The sequence below is a fragment of the Lynx canadensis genome, chromosome B3 (assembly GCF_007474595.2).
Source record: "Lynx canadensis isolate LIC74 chromosome B3, mLynCan4.pri.v2, whole genome shotgun sequence".
NCBI lineage: Eukaryota > Metazoa > Chordata > Mammalia > Carnivora > Felidae > Lynx > Lynx canadensis.
In genome coordinates, this window is record NC_044308.2 from 21,486,926 (window position 1) to 21,511,702 (window position 24,777).

At 45.3% G+C, this 24,777-nt stretch overlaps 1 protein-coding gene across 1 annotated transcript in view; it reads right to left on the minus strand.

Moving 5' to 3' along the window:
- Positions 1-24,777, minus strand: part of OTUD7A (OTU deubiquitinase 7A) — a 185,801-nt gene that overhangs the window by 19,892 nt on the left and 141,132 nt on the right. The window contains exons 9-10 of the mRNA XM_032593582.1: positions 5,687-5,814; positions 3,597-3,746 (exon numbers count right to left, since the gene is read on the minus strand). Coding sequence (XP_032449473.1) covers positions 3,597-3,746; positions 5,687-5,814 — 278 coding nt within the window. The remainder of the gene's footprint in view (positions 1-3,596; positions 3,747-5,686; positions 5,815-24,777) is intronic.

Sequence of the window (24,777 nt, forward strand, 5' to 3'; positions counted from 1 at the left end):
GTACTCTCTTCTCAGGCTTCTATGCAGCCAGAAACCTGCAGGCATGGTGTTCAGCTTGGGTTAGCAAGAGGCCAGCACAAGTCCTCGGGGATGGTTTTCCTCCCAAATGAAAAGACAAACTTTCAGGAAGAGAAGGTATTTGGATGTGATGCCTGGAGCTGCAGTACCCATCATATGACCATGAGACTGAAACCACATGATAGTAATGGTGGATGGGGGTGCCTGCGTGGCTCAGTCAGTTAAGTATCTGACTTTGATCTCACAGTTTGTGACTTTGAGGCCCGCATTGGGCTCTCTGCTGTTAGTGCAGAGCAGAGAAAGCCCAGTTTGGATCCTCTGTCTCCCTCTCTCTCTCTGCCTCTTCCCCCCACTTTCTCTCTCTCTCAAAAATAAATAAACATTAAAAAAATAATGGTGGAGCAGGGAAAGGCTGGGAGCCTGAATCCCTGAGAACATTTAGAGCTGCTGTGCCAGTCCTGGACCACCCACCTCAGGAAGGACCCCCTGTGAGAGAAGCAGCAGCAGCCCTTTCTCCTCTGAGCCCCTTACAGCCCAGTGCTATTCAGGACACATCTTCCTTTGGGGGCTTATAGTATGGCTTTCTGTGGCTGCTTCCATTTTCCTTGGCATTATAAGGGCCGAGAAGAGAGGCTGAGTCTGTTCCTTAGATGGGCTCCTGACCTCCTCTCAGCTTCTCCCCAACACCCCCAACCATCAGGTAACAACACTTGAAATTCTAGGACCTGGTATTTGCAAAAAGGCCCCCCCCCCCCCCCCCCGCTGTAGGTCAGGAAAGGACAGCAGCACCGAGGCGCCCTGGGGTTGGCTTCCCCTGGTGATGGCTCCCTCAACAGGTTTTCTCTGTTCCTCCCACCTTTAGCAGGTCCTTTTGGGGAGACACAACACTAATGGTGGCCAGGAAGGGACGTATTCAAGACATTTAGGTTTATCTTTGAAGCAACACTGAAGGATCAGGAGACAGGACTGCCTTAGCGATAGGCAATGTTGTTTCCTAGATAGGACTCCTGATGCCGCACAGCACAGAAACAGCACCGCCTAGGCCTTTCCATGACCAATGGCACATTCCTTAAGCACAAGCTTGCTCTGCCACATCAGCGCCACTCCTTCAGCAGCCTCGCACTTTTGCTCAGGCCTATTCTGTCCCCCTGGTACCAGCCTCCGGACATCACACACGGCCTCCAAGACTACTTCTCACCCACCTCTCTCTTCTGTCTCTGTCTGTTCTTCCAAACTGGAATAATCGCTCTTTTCCTGAATGGAGCTTGTGCCTCCCTTGTGTACATCCTGCCTTGTACTGTGGTGTGGGGGAGTTGCCTGTCTCCTCTATAAGGTAGTGAGAGCCCTAAAGCAGGGATACCATCATCTTTGGGGCTCCCAAACCTGGAAGTAACAGGTGCTTAACATACATTTATTGAACTAACCCTTGGCCCCCAAACAGATCCTGTGGAACCACTGAGATTCAGGCTGATGGGAGGTATAGGGAGCAGAGCCACCTCTACCAGCACCCGTAAGCCTTACAAGGGTGGCACAAGGATGTGTTGCTGCAAAACTTAAAGCCTCAGAGCCCACAGAGCATTTGTGTTCTCTCCAGATGTATGAGGGTTTGACATGCCACACACAAGTTACCCAGCCTGGGCACAAGCTTCTGCTTGTGCAGAAGGTGACACTGCACAGGGAACCCTGGGTGGCTCAGTCAGTTGAACGTCCGACTTTGGCTTGGGTCATGGTCTCACAGTTTGTGGGTTCGGGCCCCACATCGGACTCTGTGCTGACAGTGTGAAGCCTGCTTCGGATCCTCTGTCTCCTCTCTCTGTGCCTCTCTCTCTCTCTCTCAAAAATAAACATTAAAAAAAAAGAAGAAGGTGGCACTGTGGCACTTGACTTGCAGTGGGTCAAGGGGGCTGGATGGGGCCACAAGACATCAGTGGAGGTAGGACCCCCCCGCTCCACCCCCCCACCTCTGCTCAGAGGAGTAACCTAGTGGGTAGAGCTGCAGAAGCCTGTGTCACAGCAACACAGAACCAAGGATTGGGACCCAAACTCCTCTTTGGGAAAACCAAGTCATCAAAGGTGAAACCACAGTCACCTCTGCAACCATTCCCCTGAGAGAAGCTGAACCACAGCCCCACCTCATGCGTCCTTTTATTGAAAGGCACCTGCATTTTCACCTTGAAACACCTCAAAACAGTATCTGGAAGGCCTGGAGGAGCTCAATGTCTTCTATATAAAACAGGACTGGGTGTCTGAGCCCCCTGTTCAGCAACCAGGGATGCCAGCCCTGAGACTTTTATCTTCCCTGACAGCAGAGAGTCTCTGGGGAGCCTGGATGGAGTGGCCTCGATCCTGGCTGGGATCCCAAGTCCTGAGAAAGGGCCCCCACATCGCCCAAAGGCTGTGGTAAGCTCTGAGGAGAGCTAAAACCCACAAAGTCCAAAAGGCTGACAGACAACAGAAAAGGCAAAGATGGCTCTCAGTCCTTCATGGCTAAATACTGTTTTCCATGACCCAAATGAGATATCTGTCAATGATACGGAAAAATGATGTGATTTTCCCATTACAGCTGGCCACAACCCTGCTTTCCTTTTCCTTCCAGGAGTCACATCACTGCCTGGCTAGCCACCATGCATTTCTGGAGACCACACCCAAAGGCAGGGACCCTGAAACTGTCAGTCCTGCCTGTCCTTTAGTCTCTTGGGGATTCTCTGTCTAAAGCAGAAGCAGGATTGACAAGAGGAGGATGAGTTTCCCCCTCTCACTCAGCCAGCCACCAGTTAACATGAGAAAACAGCATCCATTCTAATCAGAATCCTGCCATTTCCGCAGCAAAGACACATATCAAAGAGATGGAAGACAGGCTCCACATGAGCATCTGACCGGTGGTGGCCTGAAACTGTGCAGTGCACAGCCTGTGGGGCTGGCCTGGTGGGCCTGTCTGCAGCACTGAAACAACTACTTAGGGAAACAGCTGCAGCAATTTGAAAGAGAATATCAACCTTTTGATTCAAAAGCTTACTCTAGAGCAGAGGTTGGCAAAGTTTTTCCATAAAGCTCTACTTAGTAAATATTTTAGGCTCTGCAAGCCACATGGTTTCTGTGGCTGCTACTCAGTTTTGCCCCTGTAGTGCAAAGCAATAGCCACTGATAATATGTCAATGAATGAATATGGCTGTGTTCCACTAAAACTTTATTTACAAAAATAGGCAGTGGGGCCATAGTTTGCAGGCCCCTGCTCTAGTGACCTAAAGAGTTTACATCTAAGATGAATTATAAATGTACATATAAAATGTACATAGATGTGAAAGGGAAAAACATTAAAGGCTATTTAAGTGTGGTAGGAATTATTAATTTGCTTTGCATTTGAAATTAAAAGTTGTCTTTGACATTGTTATTTCCAATGACATGTGCATTTGCAACATTTGCATGTGCATACTCATTTATCCATATACACACAAAATCCATTGTTACTGAATGTGCATGGGTGTGCTCCCCACAGACAACCCCACATTCTGCCTCCCCATGCCCTCCTGTGCCCACCCTTGCCCTGTACATTGTGTCTCAGGAAGCAGCAGGCATACCTTGTTCTCTTTGCTGATCTCTCTGCTCCATGGACACCAGGGCAGAGAAATGCGCTTGATCATAGGCAAGAACCAGAGGTGAGCAATGGCACCTGTTGGGAGGCACCTCCAAAGGCAGGTAAATCCCTCCAAATGGGATTGGAGCAAATGCTGTGGACAGAAATGGTGAGAGCCTGTGGAGCCTGAAGGGGACCTAAGTGGCATCCCTTACCACCTTGCATGAGGTGGTGGGGCAGAAGGGAGGGTCATCAGCCTTAGATCATCAGCCACCCTTGGGCTGATGTTCTCAAGGCAGTAAGCTAGGTGTTGCCCATCTGGTGATGGGTGAGAGAGCTCAGGCTCACAGGTACTAGGTGGATGAGACCTGGAGCCCCATGCATGCTCAGGGAACCCCTCACTCCCTCCTGCCTCCATGGCAGAGTCCTTCTTGCTCATCCTTGTGCCTTGTCAGGCTGCACACTGGGGACAAAAGGGACAGGGCTGAGAGCTTTTCACTGTGATTTTCCCAGGGATGGCCTGCTGCCCTGAGACCTACACAGATGATCAAGAGATCACAACAGTCAGCAGTGACATGCACTGAACACTGTCTGGAAATCCATGTTTTTCTGGATGAGCTTCTTCCTCTCCTTGTGTTCATTAAAGCATTTATATACAGAATGATATCTATGCTTCTCAAGAGCTTTCTTGTTCTATATTTTGAGAAGCTCTTCTGTTGAGTCCAAAGGAACCAACCAGAAAACTCCAGCACCAAGTTGTGAGTCAGATGGGAAATGGGAGATGAGGATTGGCTTCTTTAGCAATTGGGACACAATCATGTTCATTTCCTTACTCATCAAAGGGAGGGATGAGAGCCTAAACCCTTACTGAAACAGAACAACTTCTGGAAATATCTGCCCTGCTACAGCATCTACTTCTTAATAAGAACCTTGTCTCTCTTGGCCTTGGAGTCAGTGACTCACTCACTGTATTTCTGTGAGCTGAATGCAGGCAAAAATAGCTTCTGTGATGCTTTTGAGGAACTCTCAGGTTTCCTTCCACCAGCCCTGCTTTATCCACATTAGATTTAGTTGTGATTCTGCCCACGGGCTGAGAGGTGGGGTAGGCCCACTTGGAGAGGGCTGAGCCATTGAGCACAGGTAACATTGAAGGAAACATGGACCCAGCCTTGTGGGATCTGATGGGTACATGTCTATGTGCCCAGAGACCCCAGTGAGAGTCCTGGCTCTGTACCCAGAGAGAACAAACACCATGTTGCTGCCTGCACAGGGAAGGAGGTGGCACTGGTCAGGACCAATGTCCTTCCACTGTGACAACCATGGCCCCATTAGACTTCCTTTGGCAGTTGTGACTCAGCAAGAAGAGCCTTGTCCTAATTTGTAGGACACTCTGGAAGACCCATGACTTTTGTTAAGGCTCAGGTTTAAATTTAAGTTAGGCTGAGGGATATTCACTGTCTGGCATTTACCTGGCAAGGAGACCTTTTTGAGAAGTGACCAAAGGGAAACGTGGCACCAAAAGGGACTGGCTTGTGCTAGTGATGGAAGCAAAGGGAAAGTGAAAAGTCTGGGAGGGGCTGGACCTGGGAAGTTGTGCTGAGTGGCAGGGGCAGTTGCACAGGGGGTGACCTTCCTGGCCCACCTTCCCTGACCTCTCCTCTTTCCCTACTCTTTTGAGAGTGTGGCTGCCCTGTGAACTTTGGAAGTGGCCTTGCCACTTGCTTGGGCAGAAAGGCTGGAGGAAGGACCAGCCGCAGGCACCTACTGCCCTGGGTTGACCTGGTTTCTTCAAGGCTTTAGCCCTCAGGGCTTCATTCCAGCTGACACTCAGCCAGATTTCTCATGGCCACTTGCCATTGACACAAAGCATAGATGGCTGGGTGGATGGCCAGGAGTAAACCCTCCTGCCACTGGGAAAGAAAAAGAAACACATGAAATTGAGGAGAAATACTATAATCTTCATCTTCACAGAATAATGCTCTGTGGCCTTCTGGGAACCTCAACTTGTACATTAGGCTGTCTCTTCCTTAATAGGGATGTTATGTTTTCTGGGTCATGAGTCCTACATGGCAGTTTTATTACGTATGAACTTACCTTCTCCACCTGAGTCCCTCAACATCGTATCTGCTACGACAACTATTGGTCTTCTTAATATGTGGGCGAGGACAAACACATGGAACTCTTCTAGACTCTCATACACGGGGTCCTCAGAGTTGTCCACACTAGGAGACAAAGCAAAGCAAGCCTGAGTTAGGTTTTGGGATGTCGGGGATGTTGAAGGCAGTATCTTCCATCCAGATCTTACCTCTATGGACCCTGCCTGTTGAGGCCCTCTGAAGCCACCTCCCTGCCATGCCATCCACTGATGGCAAAGACATAAGCCCCAGCACCTCACCCCACCCTGCATTGAGTGGTCTCAGGGGATGACAGGAAAGAAGCTGCCTGTGATGGCTGCTTGCCACCTTTAAGACAAGGTGGCAGAGGCAGCCCACCCAGAGCACATGGCAACATGGGGGCTAGTTATCTGGGGCACTGAACAAGGATGCGGTGGGGGCTGGAGGGGTGGAGGCTTCCATTTTGGTCCATTACTATATCCAGCAGCTTGAGTTGAACCTTACCCATTAGGGGCACAGGTGTGCCTGCACACATCAGGTGGGCTGGGAGGGAGGCATTGATACAAAGATCTGAGTGCCTTTCTAGGAAATAGTCCCCCTGACAGAAAAGGGAGTGAGAAGGTTGCCTGGGTTTCAATTCTCAGAGCAACAGGGGAGTGACCCTGAATGCCCAACCCAGGCTACTTGGACCCACTGGAGCCCACATGTCTGACTCATGTCTGAGGCTCAGAGAAAGAGCTGCCTCCAAGAAATTCTTTCACTTAGAACTCAGATATTGGGGCAGAAGACTGTAGCCTTGATGTCCTTCAACAACCAGGCCACCCCAAGCAAGGAAAGAGCCCAATGAGATGAGAAAGTCAGAGCTCACAGCTTGATGGGGCCTCTGTAGGATCTGTAGTGCTAGCCCAGGTGGCAGCATTGAGACAAGTCTCTCAGGTGGCACTTGGACTTCTTCCTGAGCACTTGGGGCATGCCCAGAATTAACTGAGGGAGGTCTGTGAGGACTGAAGCAGGTGGGACCAGAGCTAGCAAGTGAGGCTCTGTTGGAGAATCCAGGGTTGGGTAGCCTGAGGAAAGAGCTCTACATTCACAGCCCACAGCTTACTGATTGAATTACTTAAATTTTTTTTTAAATATAAATTTTTGAGAGAGAGAGAGAGAGAGAGAGAGCGAGCATGAGTGGGGGAGGGGCAGAGAAGGAGACAGAATCTGAAGCAGACTCCAGGCTGTGAGCTGTTAGCATAGAGACTGACATGGGGCTCAGACCCACAAGCTGTGAGATCATGACCTGAGCTGAAGTCAGACTTTTAACCAACTGAGCCACCCAGGCGCCCCTGCTTGAGTTACTTCTAGAACAAAAACTAACTATTCAGGAATGCATCAATCACCCGGGAAGTTTCGTGGTTATTATTGTACATATTTTTTTTTAAGTTTGTTTATTTTTGATGATTCAAAATACCTTACTTTTATACTTAAAAATATTTGGCAGCAACCAAAAGATGAAAAAAAGTTGCACATATAGTATAAATTACTTGTCGTTGTTTGGAATCATTTGAAAGTAAATTGCCCATCTGAAATCCTAACACCTTGGAAAAGTTTAGGCACACATCCTATGAACAGAACATTCTCCTACAGCACAGTCATCAAAATCAAGGGTATGTCCAATTACTAATACACTGATAGATCTAACCACCCTGACAGATCCCAATCTGCAAACTGCCCCCAAAATGCCTTTTAAATAAAGACTCCAGCATGCTGCTTTTAGTTGTGGTGTCTCTTTAGACTCCTTTGGTCTGGAACATGTCTCAGGGTTTCCTTGACTTTCACGACTTTGACACTTTTGAAGACTATGGGCCTGGTATTTGGTAGAATGTCCTTAGTCTGGGTTCATCTTTTCCCTGATGTGATCAGATTGTATTGAATTATGTTGTGTCCTCACAGCATCCTATCAGGTGGTCTGGGCCTTTGGGCTGTCCCATTATTGGTGATGTTGACTTGGGCCACTGCCTTCAGGCCACCTGCCAGGCTTCCCCCTACAGAGCTATTCATTTCTCCTCTGTAATTAAGAATTTTGTGGGGAGGAATTTCAAATCTGTGCACATAGCCTACTCCTCACCAAATTTTTATGCATTTATTGATATCACTATGGATTTCTGGTTTCTATTTTATCCAATGAATTATAATCTATTAGTGATTATTTTGATGTTCAGATGTGTTCTGATTGTGTTAGTGTGGCTCATTCAAGCTGTGTCCTTGTGACTCAGCCCCGTCATTGTTCAGAGTGCTTCCCTGACTTCTGACATAAGAATATGGTCCAGTTTCAGTTTCATCTTGTACCTTCTCTGTCTCAGCCCTGGATTCAGCCATTTCTCCAAGGAGGTTTTTTTTTAATAGTGGATAATGGTGTGTAGAAGTCAAAATATGATCATCACTATTGGGATGTCACTGCTTCTCGACTCAGTGAATGGATATGTGTGTTTTATGTGCACTCATACATGTACACAGATACTTTCATCTGTCATCTCTAAGCTAACTTTGAGTCCATGGATACCTCCAATTCCAATATAACACCCCAAAGTTATTTCTACTCATAACTCCCTTCTCCAACAGTGAGAAACTTGGTTTCTATTAGTCTTAAACTCTTTTCCTTACTCGATCAATCTCTCCATATGTAAGAAACTCCACACCTCTGGTGCCACCCCACCCCCGAGTTGTCCTCTTCACCCTGCTGGCTCTGACACTCTGACTTTGATCCTCTGGTTCCTGCTGATGCCCTGCCTGCCCACTGCAGATACTCACCTTGCTTTGCCACACTGTATAGCTTTAGGGATGAATTTTTCAGGAAGGGAAGAGAAATGGAAAAGGAGTGTTTTAAATACACATATACATGGTAAGTCTAAACACAATGCTCGTGGGTGTGCATTTAAAAATATCCCAGGTGATTATCCTGCCCAGCCATAGCTCAGAGGGAGGCTGCCAGGTGTGTGAGGTTCAAATGCTTCCATCAGCTGCTTGCTTGTCCCTGTCACACAGTAAGTGAGCAGGCAAGTGGACATTTGAACAAGATAGTAATTAGTAATGGACAGGAGGGAACAAAGAATTATAGCCTGCATACTCAGAAAAATATCCCAGTAAGAAATGTGGAGTGTCATTTCTTCCCTAATCCAGTGGATGGAGAGGTAAGCACTGGAAGGAGATGAGGCATCAGAGAGTCAGATATTAATGCTGAGAAGAAGAAATAGCAAGGTGATGGGTAGCTCTCTCAGCCCTGGGTTGTCATTTGCACCTTCACTCCATGATCACTCTGGTGTCTGAATAGCTATGCAGAAGGGGCCTCACTGCAGCAACAGCACAAGGGCTGACCTAGTATGAGGCACCATTGTACTGCCACACCATTCTGTTCGTGCAAAATTTAAAGTAGAGCCATTGTATTTCAAACTGAAAAACCAGCCAATATTTGCTGAGCACTTAGTATATGCTGGCATGATAAGAGGCACAGCAGAGGCCTTCAAGTGACATCTGTCCCTCTGTCTGTTGAGCCATCCACACACATATCCATCCATCTGTCCATCCACCCACCTGTCCATATATGCCCATCCATCTACCAACCATCCATTCTTCCATCCATCTATCCATCCATCCATCCACCCATCCATTCACTTGCCTATCCATCCATCCACCCACCCATCTATCTGTCTGTCCATCCCTGGTTCTGTGCTAGGGCTGGAGCACAGAGTTGAGTCATGTTGGGAGAGGGTGATGGAGGAGAGCCTGGAGCACAGCAAACTTTCTTCACACTAGTTGAGTCAAAGATCAACTGTGAACCTTCAGTGACCCAGAAGGCAGCAGAGAAGTTCCCAGCTGTACCCTGGACGCAGCCTGAGAATCATAACATCCTTCCCTCCTTGCTTCCAGCTGCTTGCTTAAATGGTTTAGGGAGTGAGTTTGAACTGGGAGTGGGTGGTAGTTCTTGCACTTACCCCTCAAGACCACTGCCATGCTCCAGTGCTTCTGGAGCCCCGGTGTCATTGTTCTGTTGAACGTAGGTTGAGAAAATCAGCTCAGCAACTCCTTAGGCTGTTCCATGGTGCAAATAGGATTTCTGGGACAGGACTTTGGAACTGTGACCTGCCTGTTTGAATTACTGGCCTTGAGCCCACTGGCAAAAATCAGCTCTAGTGAAACCAATACTGAATATTTTCTTACACTTTTTACCTAGGGGCTTAACATCATATTTCTGTGAGCTCACTGAACAAATGCTAAACCTGGGAGTGTAAACAGAATCTGGCCTTTGGGAAAAGAAATGTAAAAATCCCTAAAGCACTTAATTGGTGTTTGCTGGTAAGAAGGCTAACATGCAAATATAACTAATTCATTCTCAAAGAGACTGCATGCCCCAAGAACTTCCTAACGTGCTCTGTGATATAACACATGCACACTCATCACGTCTTCTTCAGTGTATACCTGGGAATAGAGAAGTCCAGAGAATAGGGCCACATCATCCACCCAGTGAAAACCCCTTGGGGATGACAACCAGGGAAGACACTGGGCTGGGAGCCTTCTTCAGGTAGGACCACAAAGCAAAGGTAGTGGAGTGAGGTCCAGGTGGTATCTCAGGCCACAGAGGGTGGTGGCAGGAATGAAAAGTACAGTGCAGATTTGGAGGTGCCCTGGCTTACATGGTAGTCACAACCCTTGGAGACCACTCAGCAAGAGCCTGTGTCATGGATAAGGAAGCCAGTCTGGGAGGCTGGCAGGGTCTTGCCCAAGGGCAGTCATCAGATTACACGGAAGGGCAGCTTGGGCACAGGCCTCCTAGGACTGACACCCCCCCTCCCCCGTGTGCCTCTCCCTCAGATAGGGTGACCACATCTCCCATTTTGCTCAGGAAAGTCCTGGTTTATGAATCTTGGGTGGATAGTACCCACCTCCCTCTCCAAAATGCACTAGCTTGGATGAGAAGTTGTATAGTCACCCCATTGATGGTGATGTAGTTATTGGTTTTTGGTGTGCCCTTCCATTTAAAGACATAAGATCAAAATATTTAGATTTTTACACATATACACACTTCCCTCTACCTCTAGGTATAAGATGGGGCATTACGCTTGCTCTTCTGACACCTGCTTTTCCCTTAACCGTGCATCTCAGAGATGCCTTCAGTCCAGTATGTGGGGTCCTCCCCTTCTCCCAGCTGCGCAGCACTCCTCATGCATGTGCATCACCAGCAGCATTTCTGAGTGGTTGGACTCAAGCCTCTCTCCCAGGCAGGGCTTGGAGCCATGACAACACCTTTGATAAACTGGCATATAGATGCAGGGGGCTAGAGATTAGGAGCCAGGGCTGAAGCCCTGATGTGAGCAGCTGAAGCCAGTCTGTGCCTGCTGTGAGCCTTTGCACCTGGCCAGGGGCTGTGTCTGACTAGAGGGCAGCTTCTCAAGAGATTTCCTAAGGCACAGTGTAGGCAGCAGGGGTTCTGCTAAGAGCTATGGCCTGGGAAGCTAAGACTGAAGAATGGCAGACACTCCCAGCACTTTGAAGGGGCCAAGTGGTTTCAGGCTCTGACAAGAGCTTCTCAACAGCAGCCAGGTGGCTTGGGGTTGAGGACTCATCTTACTGCTTGGAATTGATAACCTGGGGTCAGTCATGTGATGAATATTTACTGAGTATCTGTGAGGGGTGTAGCACTGTCATGTGTGTCTAGGGGTGGAAAAACTCAATTTACAGATGATCGAGGGGTGCCTGGGTGGCTCAGTTGGTTAAGCATCTGACTCTTGGGTCATGATCTCACAGTACATGAGTTTGAGCCCCTTGTTGGACTCTGTGCTGACAGTATGGAGTCTGCTGGGATTCTCTCTCTTCCTCTCTCTGTTCCTCCCCCACTTGTGTTCTCTCTCTCTCTCAAAATAAATAAATAAGCTTAAAAAACCCAGACAATCAAGTAAGAAACTGCCAGATATTAATAAACACAATGACAAAAGGTGGTTTCTATAGGTAGGAAGCTCCTGATAGATGAAAAGTTGACTTTAGTCTTATTTTTAATTAGGAAAGTCCTTAAAAATTTGACCTGGATTCTAAATCTGCAAATGTGAGAACTCCTTAGGTGAACAAATGCTTTTTCTGCTTGGTTTGCTGGTGGAAGTCATAGAACTTTAAGGAATAGTCACAAGAAAGCTTCTTTTCTGATAAGAAGCCAACCCCTGGCTGTGGAGTGCCAGACTGGGGTGTGGGCCCCTTGCAGCAGGGAAACACCCCTTATTTTTCCTTAAAAGACTTAAATTCCTACCTCTGAGCCTGTGCATCATGAAATTTAGGATTCTAGGTATTTCTGGAAAAGGCCAATAAAAAAGAAATGCAGTAAACACACTACAAAGTAACATAAACATAACAATGAGATTGCAGAAACAACTTCAGAGGGAAAGCAGACTGAGAAACACACAAAAGTGGGGAACCAGGACACAAGATGCCCTGTGGGGGCTGCCCAGGGGTCCTCAGGCTCCCTTTTCTGTGTCTCTTTTTCTGTTTTAAGAGCTTGTCAGCTTCCACTTAACCTGTGTCATCAAATGGAGAACAAGTAAGCATTTCTTTTATAAAAGGTTAAAGAACAAAAGTTATTTTTATTACAAATGTCAAGATAAGTTGTTAATTCCTGCTCTCTGTACCTGTTTTGCATTTGTTAAGAGTGTGGGTTTATGTTTTTGGTCAGTTCTAAGTTTGGATTCTGGCTCTCTCTTGTGGGCTGTGGGACTTTGGGAACTGACCTAATTTTTCTGAATCTCAGCTTCTGGATCTGTCATTTGCCCTATTAATGACAGCTTCACAGCCCTGCTTGACACATAACATAATGTAACACATAAGTGTGTTCAGTAGATGACACGGCTCTAATTCCCGCCTGCCAATGCTGTCCTTCCCTGATTCCTAGGACATCCAGATCCTTTGAGGTCAGAGCACCCTACTTTGGTTCCTAGTAGGCCAAAGGGGTGACTACTTTGAACTTCAAGGTTGGCCTTTGCTCCCTGCCTTCTAACAGGTCAGGTTTGGGTACTAGTATTACAGGACCTGGACAGGAATGTCTCCCCTGGGTGTGTGTGGGGGCACAAGTGGTCAGCTCTATGTGTGCTGCTCCTGGATCCGACTCTGTATGTACATACATAGCACAGCAATGAGTGACCAGCACTAAGCTGGGGTTGGAAGAGAATTAAAAAGAACCACTGGGTTTAGCTGTACCTCAAGATATTGCAGTCTGAATGAGGAGACAATATGAAACATATATGAGCCCTGGATGAGGCAGGGGCTCAGGACAGAATGACGTGCACAATAGTGCAACATTTCTCTGGGTAGAGCACAAACAAGTAGTACTTTAAAGAGACAGTGCAGAGGTGCTATATCCCCCAGTCCTCTGAGATGTGGGGTCACAGACACAATCCATGTTACCAGAGTTTAAAATACAATAAAATGCATATATCCTTTGACAAAGTAAACTTTGAGGGGCTTATAAACACATTCTTCCTTTTCTTATCCCATAGATCACTTCTCACACAAAAATAGCTGAATCCCTTTCATGATCATTCCATTCTTTTTTTTTTTTTTTAAGTTTGTTTATTTATGTTGAGAAAGAGAGGGAGGCAGAGAGAAAGAATCCCAAGCAGGCTCCACGCTATCAGTGCAGAGGCCAGTGCAGGGCTCAATCTCACAAACTGTGAGATCATGACCTGAGCCAAGATCAAAAGTTGAATGCTTAACTGACTGAGCCACCCAGGTTCCCCATGGTCATTCCATTATCGACATGCAAGTAAACAGGATGAAAATAGAAGCACCTAGAAATCTATGTCTTTAGGGTTATGACTTCCCAAAATTTGAATCAGAATGGCATTGTGGAGCTTCTGAGTTGCTGGTGAGATTGCAACAAAACACATAAAGCTTTAGGGGAGAACTTGGCGTATAAGTTACCCTGCGGGGGTCAAAGATGTTCCAGAACAAGAACACCGAATGGAAACATCAGTTCAAGAGAGTGCCCTTCCTAATGGTCTCCAAGTGAGGAAGACCGAGCATATCAAAGGGATTTCCTGCATGGAAAGTCCTGTCATTCATTCAGATTAGTTTTGATACAATGAGAATGTGTAAAAGTCTTGGCACAGGCCACTTACCCCCAACAGTAAGTGCTGGAGCACAGCTGAATCTTCCCCAAATCATATAACTTGTCACAATGGATGTGGCAGAATTAGGATTAAGAAAATGCTCAACTGCTAACTTGATAGGAATGTCTTCTGATGTGTGTACACATGGAGGGGGCATGTGGGTAAGGAGCAGTGCGGACACAGGTTGCCAAGGCCCCTCTCAGCCTACCACATCCACCCCACATGCTCTGTTGATCTAGAACTCTTTCTGTTTCATCTCCTCTGCCACATTCAAACTCCAGTCTATACCTCATGTCTGATTCTTGCTTCCTGTGCAGATGAAGTAAGAACACTCCACCCCTTCTCTCCTCCTGAACACAATCCTCCCACCTGGAGAGAATGCACAGAGGAATTACTGGAAGGTTGTGGAAAGTATATAGTAGCAAGTGGATTGGGGAAGAACACTAAATTTACATTTTTTAACCCTCTAGTGTTCCCAGATGTGAATGCAACACAGCTGAAACCCATGAGTAGACACTGGTGAGGGGGAAGAAGGTGTCCTCTAGTTTGGGAGTGAGAGTAGAAACTACTAAAGCTCAAGTAGAGCATAGAAACACCCATTTTTCTTCTCCTCTTTCTCTCATGCTCCAACTCTCAGAAGTTTCCTGCAGGCAGTAGCTGAGGCCACAACAGATGACTCTGAGAGCCAAAAATCTAAGAGAGGAAACTTCCTCAATGATCAGTGGATCTGTGATGCCAAGAGGTTGGGCAGGGGGATCCCTTTTTTTTAATTTTAATTTTTTTAATTTTTAAAATAATTTTTAAAAAATGTTTATTTTTGAGAGAGAGAGAGAGTATGGGCAGGGGAGGGGCAGAGGGAGAGAGGGGTGGGGTGACAGAGGATCGGAAGTGGGCTGGCAGCAGAAGAGCTTGATGTGGGGCTCGAACTCAAGAACCATGAAATCATGACCCAAGCTGAAGTTGGATGCCTAACTGACTAAGCCACCCAGGTGTCCTCCCTCCCTCATTTTGTTTAGCATTTACCCCCTCTCTGTCCTCTGGCCATCTGCCCCAGGATACAGGTGCAGTCTCAGAATTATATGGCAGAGTGCTGTAACTAAGGCCCTAGAATTCTGGCTGGAGGACAGAAAAGGGAGTCCCAGGCAACCAAAAAGTACCTGGAAGATTATGGAAAGGTAAAACTTGAGAAAACAACCTTGTGAGGTTATCTATTAACTCCTGGACTCCCCTCCCTCCCCCCAACCCCAAGTTGAGCATGTATAGGTTTGGTCCTAATCAGAATTCCAAAGGCTCTGAGGACTGACTGAATAGATCATACCCAGGTCACAGACTGAGTAATGCAGCCGAATAGGACAACGAAGGCTTTGAAAACTGAACTGACATGGTAACCATACCCCAGTGAAGGCAGGTTGAACCCTATGGTATGAACCAATATGGTATGATATCAGGAAAACCAAATGGAAAGTTTAGAGCCCCCAAATACAATAAGTAGAATAAAGAAATTCACAGAATGGAGTCAATACCAGATGGAGAGGAAGGAAAAAGAGTCCATAAATTTGAAGGCAGATCAATAGAAATGATTCAGTCTGAAGATGAGAAGATTGAAAAACTGAGGCCCTCAGTTAGACAATGCCAAATGTCTAATATTTATATCACCAGAGTCCCAGAAGAAGAGAAAGAGTACAGTACTCCACCCACTAAATTAAAGAAATAGTAATGGAAAGCTTACTAAGTTGGGCAAAAATACAAATCTATAGATTCAAAAAGCTCAGAGAACTAGAGAGGACAAACCTCTAGAAATCCAGACACATCAAAATAAAATGTTATAATCTAAAGATGGAGAAAAACTTGTTGAAAGCAGCCAGAAAAAGGTGATACATTCAACAGAGAAACAATTATTTGAATGACTGCAAATTTCTCACCATGAACCATGGAAGAGAGATGGAGGGGAGTAAAATTTCTGAAGTGCTGTAAGAAAAGAATGTTAAACTAGAATTCTGTACTCAATAAAAATATCCTCCAGGTATGAAGGTAAAATAAAGACATTCTCAAATGAAGGAAAAGTTAGAGAATTCATAAGCAGCAAATCTTTCTAAAAGAATTTAGGGAACATTTTCAGATAGAAAGAAAATGATACCAGAAGAAAAGCTGGAATGTCAAAAATGAAGGAAGAGCAACAGAAATGCTCATGATCTGCACAATATACTAGACAATTCCTTTATTCTTGAGTTCTTTAATACATATTTGAAGATTCACATAAAATTATAATATTGGCTTATGGGCTATTCAAGGTATGTAGATGTAACATACAATAAAATTATAACATAAAGGGAGAGGATGAAGGGCCTATATGGTAGTAAGGGTTCTGAATGCCACTTGAAGTAATTTTCACTGGACGTAAAATATCAATTCCAAAAAAGATTGCTTAAGGAATGTATATTGCAATTTAAAACCATTTACGAAACATATAAAGAAACATAGTCAAAATCACAATAGTTAAATCAAGACTTTAAAAACACTGAAAAAAAGACCAGGAAGAACAGAGGAACAACAACAACAAACACATGGTGTACAGGGGAAATATGATAAAATGGAAGCTGTAAATTAAAGAAGAAAAACTCCCACATGATCATATTAACTTACGTAGAAAATTCTTTTGATAAAATTCAACATTAATTAATTATAGAAACTTGCAACAAAAGGAGAAGTAAACTTCCTCAGCCTGATAAAAGATACCTACAAAACCTTTATTATCATATTAATAAAGATTTCTGACTAACATTGGTAACCAGGAAAGGATGTCCTCTCTTACCATGCGTATTCAGCATGGTACTAGAAGTTCTAAGTAGTGCAATAAGTCAAGAAAAATAAAGGCATAAAGGCTAGAAAGGAAGAAAGAAAACTATCCCTACTCACAGATGATATGAATTTCTATGGAGAAAATCTGAAGGAATCTACAAAAAAATTCTCATAGATGTAATAAATGAGTGTAGTAATGTCACAGAATACAAAGCCAACACAAAAATCAATCACAATTCTATAACTAGCAATGTGCAATTGCAAACCTAAATTAAAACACACACACACACACACACTCACACACAGGCACACACACTATCATTTATAGTAGCTCCAAATGAACTGCTCAGGTATAAACTGAATAAAACATGTATAGGACCTACATGCTAAAAGCTATAAAACACTGATTGAACAAAGCAAGAAAGATCTAGGGGTGCCTGGGTATCTCAGTCGGTTAAGGCATCTGACTCTTGACCTTGGCTCAGGTCATGATCTCATGGTTTGTGAGTTAGAGCCCTGTGTCGAGCTCTGTGCTGTCAGCATGGAGCCTGCTTGGGATTCTCTCTCTTTCCCTCTCTCTCTCTCTGCTCCAGCTCTGCATGTGTACATGCTCTCTTTCTCTCTCAAAATGAATGCACATTTTTTTTAAAAAAAGATCTAAATAAATGGAGAGACATACTGTATCCCTCGAACACACAGAAAAAGATGTGTTAGAAGACTCAACATTGTAAAGATTTCAATCTTCCCAAATGCAGGTATAGATTTAATGCAATACTAATAAAAATGCCATTGGGATATTTTTCAGATACAGATAAGTGGATTCTACAAATTTATATGGGAAAGCAAAACAAAACAAAACAAAACAACCCCTCCCCCAAACTAAAAATACTAAAAAAGAAGAAAGTTGGAGGAATGATGCTAATCAGTTTCAAGACTTATTACAATGTAACACCGATTAAGAGGGTGATATTGTCAAAAGATGGACACAAATTCCAGTGGAAAATAATAGAGAATCCAGAAAAGAAATACATACACAAATAACACCAATTATTTTTTGACAAATGTTAAAGGATTTTAATGACAAAAGGATAGTCTTTTCAACAAATGATATTGGAAAATTGAACATCTATATGTAAGTATACGAACCACTGATCTGTTCCCCATCCTGATAGTTTTACTTTTTGGATAATGTCATATAAATGAAATCATACATACAGCATATAACTTTTTGAGATTTGACTTTTCATTCACCAGAATGTCTGTGAGTTTCATGCAAGTTTTTGTGTGTATCAGTTTGTTTCTTTTTATTGATGAGTAGTATCCCATAATAAGAATGTAGCCCAATTCATTTATTAAAGGACATTTGAGTTTCCAGTTTTTTATGAATTTTGAATACAGCTGATATAAAGATCTTTGTGTGAACATGTTTTGATTTTTCTGGGGCAGAGTTTCTCAACCTTGGCACTACTGAAAAGTCTGTACCAGATAATTCTTTCTTTTGGGCGGCTGTCCTGTGCATTTTAGAATGCTTAGCAGTATCCTTGGCTTCTACCCATTAGATTCTAGCAGTACCTAGCCCACCCTACAGTTGTGACAACTAAAATTATCTCTAGATCTTGGCCAAATGTCACAGGGGGAGAATTACTCTTGGCTGAGAAACACTGCTCTAGGGTAAATACTTGGAACGGAATGGCTGGGTCATATGGCAAGTGCATGTTTAAATTTGTAAGAACCTGTCAAACTACATTTGACAGTGGTTGTACCATTTTATATTGCCACCAACAATGTATGAGAATTCTATTTGTTCTGCATTTTCACCAGCATTTGGTATTGTCAGTACATTTTCTTTTTGTCCTTCTAACACGTGTAGTGGGTTTTTCCATTTCCCTGATGGGATTCACATTATATTCTTAAAACTGAGAGGATCCTGGTTTATTCCCTGCCTCCCAGGTTATTCCCTGCCCTACACAAAATGTAGGGGTTGTGTTGAAAATTGCTTGGTAATAACTAATTGTAAACGCATTTAAGATAATTCCTCTCATTAATTCATTATTGACCTAATATTTACAAAGGTTTTAAACATTTGACAGATGAGTAAGGAGAGACTCAGAGAGCCTGAATTGGAAAATGCCTTTCTGTACATTCACAGAGCAGACAACTGATGGTGCAGGTTTAGTCTATTGTTAGTAAGGGCTGGGATTCAAATGGTGATCGCTTGAAACACATCCTGTAATTGGACTAGAAAACAAAGAGATATTATTCCATTGCCCACAGAACTAAAGTTTCTGAAGGTAGAAAAAATCCAATTCTCCATAATAATGGAGACAGGCTTCTGAGCGAAGGGACAGGAAAAAAAAAAGCAGGGGACCTGGGAGGCAGAAGATCTGAGTTTGAACTATGGCTTTACCATTCAATGCCCTGGACAAATCATTTTCCATCCTGAATCTAAGTTTCCTCATATGTTGGATGAAAATTATAATTTTTATCTCACAAGTTTACTGTGATGGCAGAATGAGACTATATTCATAAAAATGCATGGCAAATAGAAGGCAATTAATAAATGTTAAGCTAATGAATAAATCTTTTTCAGAGCTTATAAAGATGAAGAAATTGAATATATTTAGTCTTTGGATTTCATGTAATTGTTTCTCATCTCAAATTAGCCAACCTGAGCTGAATGCCAGAAAGCTGATTTCTTTCTGTCTGACTTTTTCTTTGATGATATCATTCATCGCCTGAATTTAAAGTTAGAATTTTATACCTAGCCAACCTATCTACCAAGAGTGAGGTAGAATAAACACAGACTCAGATATGCCAGGACTCAAAAGGTCTATCTGCAGTGCACTCTTTCTTAAGAAGATACTGAGGCTTGTCCCAGTATACGCTCTAGAAAATCCCAGGGCTGTGACTCAGACATACTTGGGTCTATATTCTAGCTTCACCAGTAACTAACTGGAGACAAGTCAATTAATCTCTCCAAGCATTAGTTTCCTATTTTTTCTTATTTTTTAAATGTTTATTTATTTTTGAGAGAGAGAGAGAGACTGAGTTCTAGCAGGGGAGAGGCAGAGAGAGAGGGATACACCAATTCCGAAACAGGCTCCAGGTTCCAAGCTGTCAGCACAGAGCCTGCTGTGGGGCTCGAACTAATGAACCATGAGAGCATGACCTGAGCTGAAGTCAGATGCTTAACCAAGTGAGTCACCCAGGTGCCCCAAGTTTCCTAATTTATAAAATGAGGATAATATGTGTAAGGCAGGTAGGTGCTCAGCACACATTCCTTCCTTCCTTTCTTTCTTCCTCAGCTATGCCCAGAACAATCCAATAAGCTGTTTGTGTGTGTGTGTGTGTGTGTGTGTGTGTGTGTTCCTTTCCTGCAGGACTAGGCTCTGGAGGTCAGGCCACAGAGTATAAAATGTAGTGACCTTGATGTATAAACTAACAGGAGGGATTTGCTCCATAATCAGAGAGACTCCTTAAAGCCTCAAAGCCCTTAAGACTAAAAGAATTGAATTTCTAAGGGTGGAATATCAGACATTGAGATGAGCCAGTGGAAAGTCAGGGGGAGGGAACACATTTCAGATATCTAGGAAGGGCCCTTACAACATACCATATAGGCAGCAGGTATGCCAATTTACAGAATAAGTGTGACGATGTCTTAATAAACATTATTTTTACTATTGTAAAAATATCCTTTTCCAAACACCTTTGAATCTGTGATTTTGTCACTCCATACCAAGAACATCTGAGTATGTAGCAGATTGCTTTAGTGGCTACAGATCCTTCCTGTGTACATTCCTGTGTACTTGTCCCTTTGCAATGTGACTTTGCCCCTCTTCCCTTCACGGGTGGAGTCTATCTCTCTGCCTTGAGGCTGGCTTGACCATGTGACTTGCTTTGGCCAATGGGACATTAGTACAGTGATGCAATCAGAAGCTTGAGAAGCACCAGCAAATCAGGGGCTGCCCTCTCTTCCTTGCCCTTAGACTGTATTGGGCAGTCTTGGACCTCCTCAAAGATAAAAATCCATGTGGACAGAGGCCCAGGGAGAGCTAGTTTTCAGCCTCAGAGCAGTGAATAAGACTATCTTGGACTATCTAGCCCCGCCCATACTAATTGCCAGATGACTTCTGCCCCAGGAGTGGCACCAGGCAATTCCAGTGACCCCCAGAATATGAGGAAATCTGACTGGATGCTGTTCTAAGCCACTGTTAGAGTGGTTGTTCTGAGTTTTGGGGTGGTTTGCTATGCAACCATCAAAAACTGATACAACTGGCAGGGAAGTTACTACCAAGTGCATTTTACAGATGAACAGACGGAGGCTCAAAGAGTTTATGAAACATGTCCAAATCCACATGCTCAGCTTGGGACTATAACCCAGTGCATTTAAGTTTGGGTCTCTGGTCACGGTCCATCAAGCTCTTTTATTTGCTCTCCTTATGCAGTTGTCCTGAAACTAGATGAAGTACCCAGAGACCTTCACTAATAGCTGTCAGGGATTTTCATCACTTTCAGAACAAGTAACTGGGTTCTTCTGATCGCACACACCTCTTTCCTTGGAGTATGGTGTGGGGCTGCAGGTGCAAGAAGGTGATGGGCAGCCAGATTTAGGGCAGAGTTATTTCCTTATTACCTCCCTGTCTTCCTTCTGGGGAGCATCCCTCTCCCCGTGCCCCTCATGAGGGCTCAAGCACCCAGGATGGCAACAATGATGATGGTTAGACAGGGCTATAAAAACCCCAGCAGCAGCCCTTTGGGAGGGTTGCATTTCAAGGGTGGTATCTCAGAGGGTCTCTGGAGCAGCAGCAGTAGCACAGGACATCTGATTTCTATTATTTTGGCCATGGAGAAATGGATACATTTTGATTTGCAAGCATCAGAGGGAATTCATTCTGTGGCTGTAAGTGTGCCCTGCTCAGAAGCACCTGGCTCTGCCTTGGTCTTGGCTCTTTACTATGCTTGCAAGTATATGTCTGTGGGTGCCATCATCTGTCTTGTGCACCCGAAGTTCAATAGGAAGCCCATACTCACCTTGCCTTCCTGGGGTCTTCAAGGGTGCCCTGCTCTGTGATCATGTACTCTGGGGCATCAGCCCTAAGCACCTTATCCATGGTGGCTATCTAGCTGGTAGCTTTCCCTGCCTGGACGCCAACCTGGTCTACACCCTTCTCCTTGGGCAAGCAGTGGACATACATCTCTGCCTCCAGGGTCTCTTGCCAGGTTCTGCCAGTGAGCCTGGGGGCCAGCCGCTATGAATCGTGCAGGAAGAAGAAAGAAAGAGGGCAAGCTCATTCTTGAGTCTGCCCTTCAGTCCCTTCCAACCACTTCAGATACTTAAACTCCCCATGTTCTGGGGGAAGTAATGGAGTTAAAAATGATATCAGGCCAGTGTCCATGCCAGGGAGAAGCTGACCCCCATCTGTGCCAGTACTAGGAGGCCAGAAGCTGGGCAGGGAGCAGGAGAGAGGGAAGGACTCGTGCTGCTGCTGTTGCTACACTTGTCCCTCATCCCTGGGAACCAGGTTTCCTAATGAGCCAGGTATAGGAGGGAACACAAAGAAGGCCATTTTAGTCTTTGTTACTATCACACCTGCGAACTCATTCTCTCTTGCTTAGCTCTCTCCTATCCCCAAATGAAACCTGGAAAATTTGTGTGGCTTGTCTGGTTGCTTCTCCTGGGGGCTGCCAGGCCCAGGCCATTTTGCTGTTTTTCACATCACTGCCTCCTCATTCTCTGGCTGCCATCTGTGACCCCCTGTGCGGTTGCCACAGGCCAGAGAGGAGAGGCTGAAAGTCCTTCTTGACTCTTCTTTTGGGTGCCCAGTGGACTTGGTGGAGGCCCAAATGCTGACCCTGTTTTTATGGAGGTGCTTTTGTGGGTCTTGGGACCTCCCCAAAGCTCACTGTCTCCGCCCTTAGTTCCCTGGACAGAGGTGGTGGCACCCTAATCTGATGTCTTGTGATCAGCCTTCTGGCCTGGCCTCTTGGGTTTACCCTCATTGTAGGCAGAGTCCTCCTGAAGACAGCCCAGCTTAGGCCTCATCCCAGGGTTCACTCCTGGTGCTCAGAAAGCATGCATGCATAGCTCTTAGCACTGCATAATCCTCCATGGCTGTGAGGACTTGGGAGCTGGCCAGCTCCTCAGCTTCAGAGCCTTGGGGAAGACAGTGGGTACTAGTCTCTAAGGCCCTCAAGCCCCAAAGATGCCCCACATCTCTTAGCTCAATGTGAGGAGGGAAACCTCTTCCCTTTGCCCAGGGAAGATTGAGGCAAAATGCAGATACTGACAACTCACTAAAAAACAGTCTCTTTTGAACTTCTGAACCCCAAGGGGAGGTGGGAGCTCCATGGCAGGGGAGCCTCTCCTGGAGGGAGAGAACATACTGGTATTCTTGTTAGCTTGACCATATGAGAGTGGTCCAGAAGGAAGGGAAAGGTGAAAAGACCAGGTGAGAGAGACTAAAAGCTGGTGTCTCATGCAGAGCTCACACACGTTTACCAAAGTAACATGTCAGAACCAAAAAAGCTTCATTTCTAGCAGTTCCTTGCCTCCTTCTGAGATTCACCTGTTGCTGTGGGATACAAGTGACCATCCCAAGCCCAAACATGGCCCTGTTGGCTGCAGACATCAGGCCAGAAAACTCTGAGTTCTGGCATGGGAGGGGCCATGGGGGTAATATTTGAGCTCCTGGAACCATTAAAAACTCAGGAGAAACCAGCCATGAGGGCTTGGACACCATCCTGAAGAGCATTTCCTTATTGTGGTCTGTGCAAATGGCCAGCAAAGAGGGGATGCTCCTGAAGGCCTGGCAGGTGTCAGAGTTCCCACCTGCATCAGGTATTGTCCACCCCTGCCTAGTACCTCTGTGCCCCTGATGGAAGAGGACGCTGGTAGCTTGTGTGATGTTTATTGGCTCCCCAAACCTGCTGGTCCAAGTTACAGTGGAGGGGGTTAAAAAAGAAACAAGGGATCTCTTATGGGGGGAATACCATCTTTCATCTAGCACTCACTGCCTAGACACATTTTTATCTTTACAACTGAGGCCAAATTTATGGTGAAGGGGTCCTGGGTGTGTGTGTGTGTGGGGGGTGGAATTTGGAAATGCATGAGAGCTACAGTTGGGTTGGCAGGTATCAGCCACACCAGAGCCCTCTTCTTGTGAGCTGGGGAGAGTGGGTAGCTAGTCCAATGCCTTCTGTCTCTCTCCCATTCCCTCAAAGTTTAAGAGAAGAACAGAGCTGCGGCCCAACACCAAGGAGGCCCCTCTGCTGTGGTCTTGCCCTGAGTTGGCAAACCTGAGTCCCATGGGAAGGAGACAGAAACAAACACTAGATACACCACTCTTTCAGCCCATCACTCAGCTCTGGGTCCTCTTGGTTCCCAGGGAGCAGGAGAAGCTGAGACCTTAAGAGCTAAGATACACCTGATCAGCTGTGTGACCATGTCCCAAGTGACTCCTGGATAGGGGGGGGGACTCTGGGGACACAGGATATGGTGATGGTCACCTATTATTATTGTACCCCCCCCATCCCAGAAGACACACTGTGGTAGAGTCAATCCACCTGCATCTGTGGCAGGTGCCAGAGAGGCAACAATGAAAGGGATGCCAAGGAATTCTTTAGGCACATCTCAGGCATGGCTCAGGAGGCATGGAAAAGCAGAGTGTGGAATTTTCAGGAATGAATTGAGTGTTTAGAATTTTGTGTCCTTAAATGTCCTAAATAAGATAGACTTTTGGGACTGACATGTCACATTATTAAAACAAAGTGAAAAAACAACCCCGTGGGAATTGTGTTTATGGGTTTCTGTACTGAAAGGCTTATCTTTGAGGGTCCCCAATATAGTGCCAGGCCCGGGAAGCCCCAGGCCCTGCGTGCTGGTGGCTGAGGGCCCAGAGGCCAAGATGTGGGGTCAGGACATACTCCCAGCACGGGCTGTCTACTGGCGTCTGATCCTTTCTTGGGTCTCCTCAGTGTCAACACTCAGGCTTTCTTTCTTTCTTTCTTTCTTTCTTTCTTTCTTTCTTTCTTTCTTTCTTTCTTCTTTTTTTTTTCAAAGAGAGTATGTGATGTGTGAGCAGTGGAGATAGAGGGAGAGGAAGAGAAAATCTTAAGCAGGTTCCATGCTCAGCGTGGA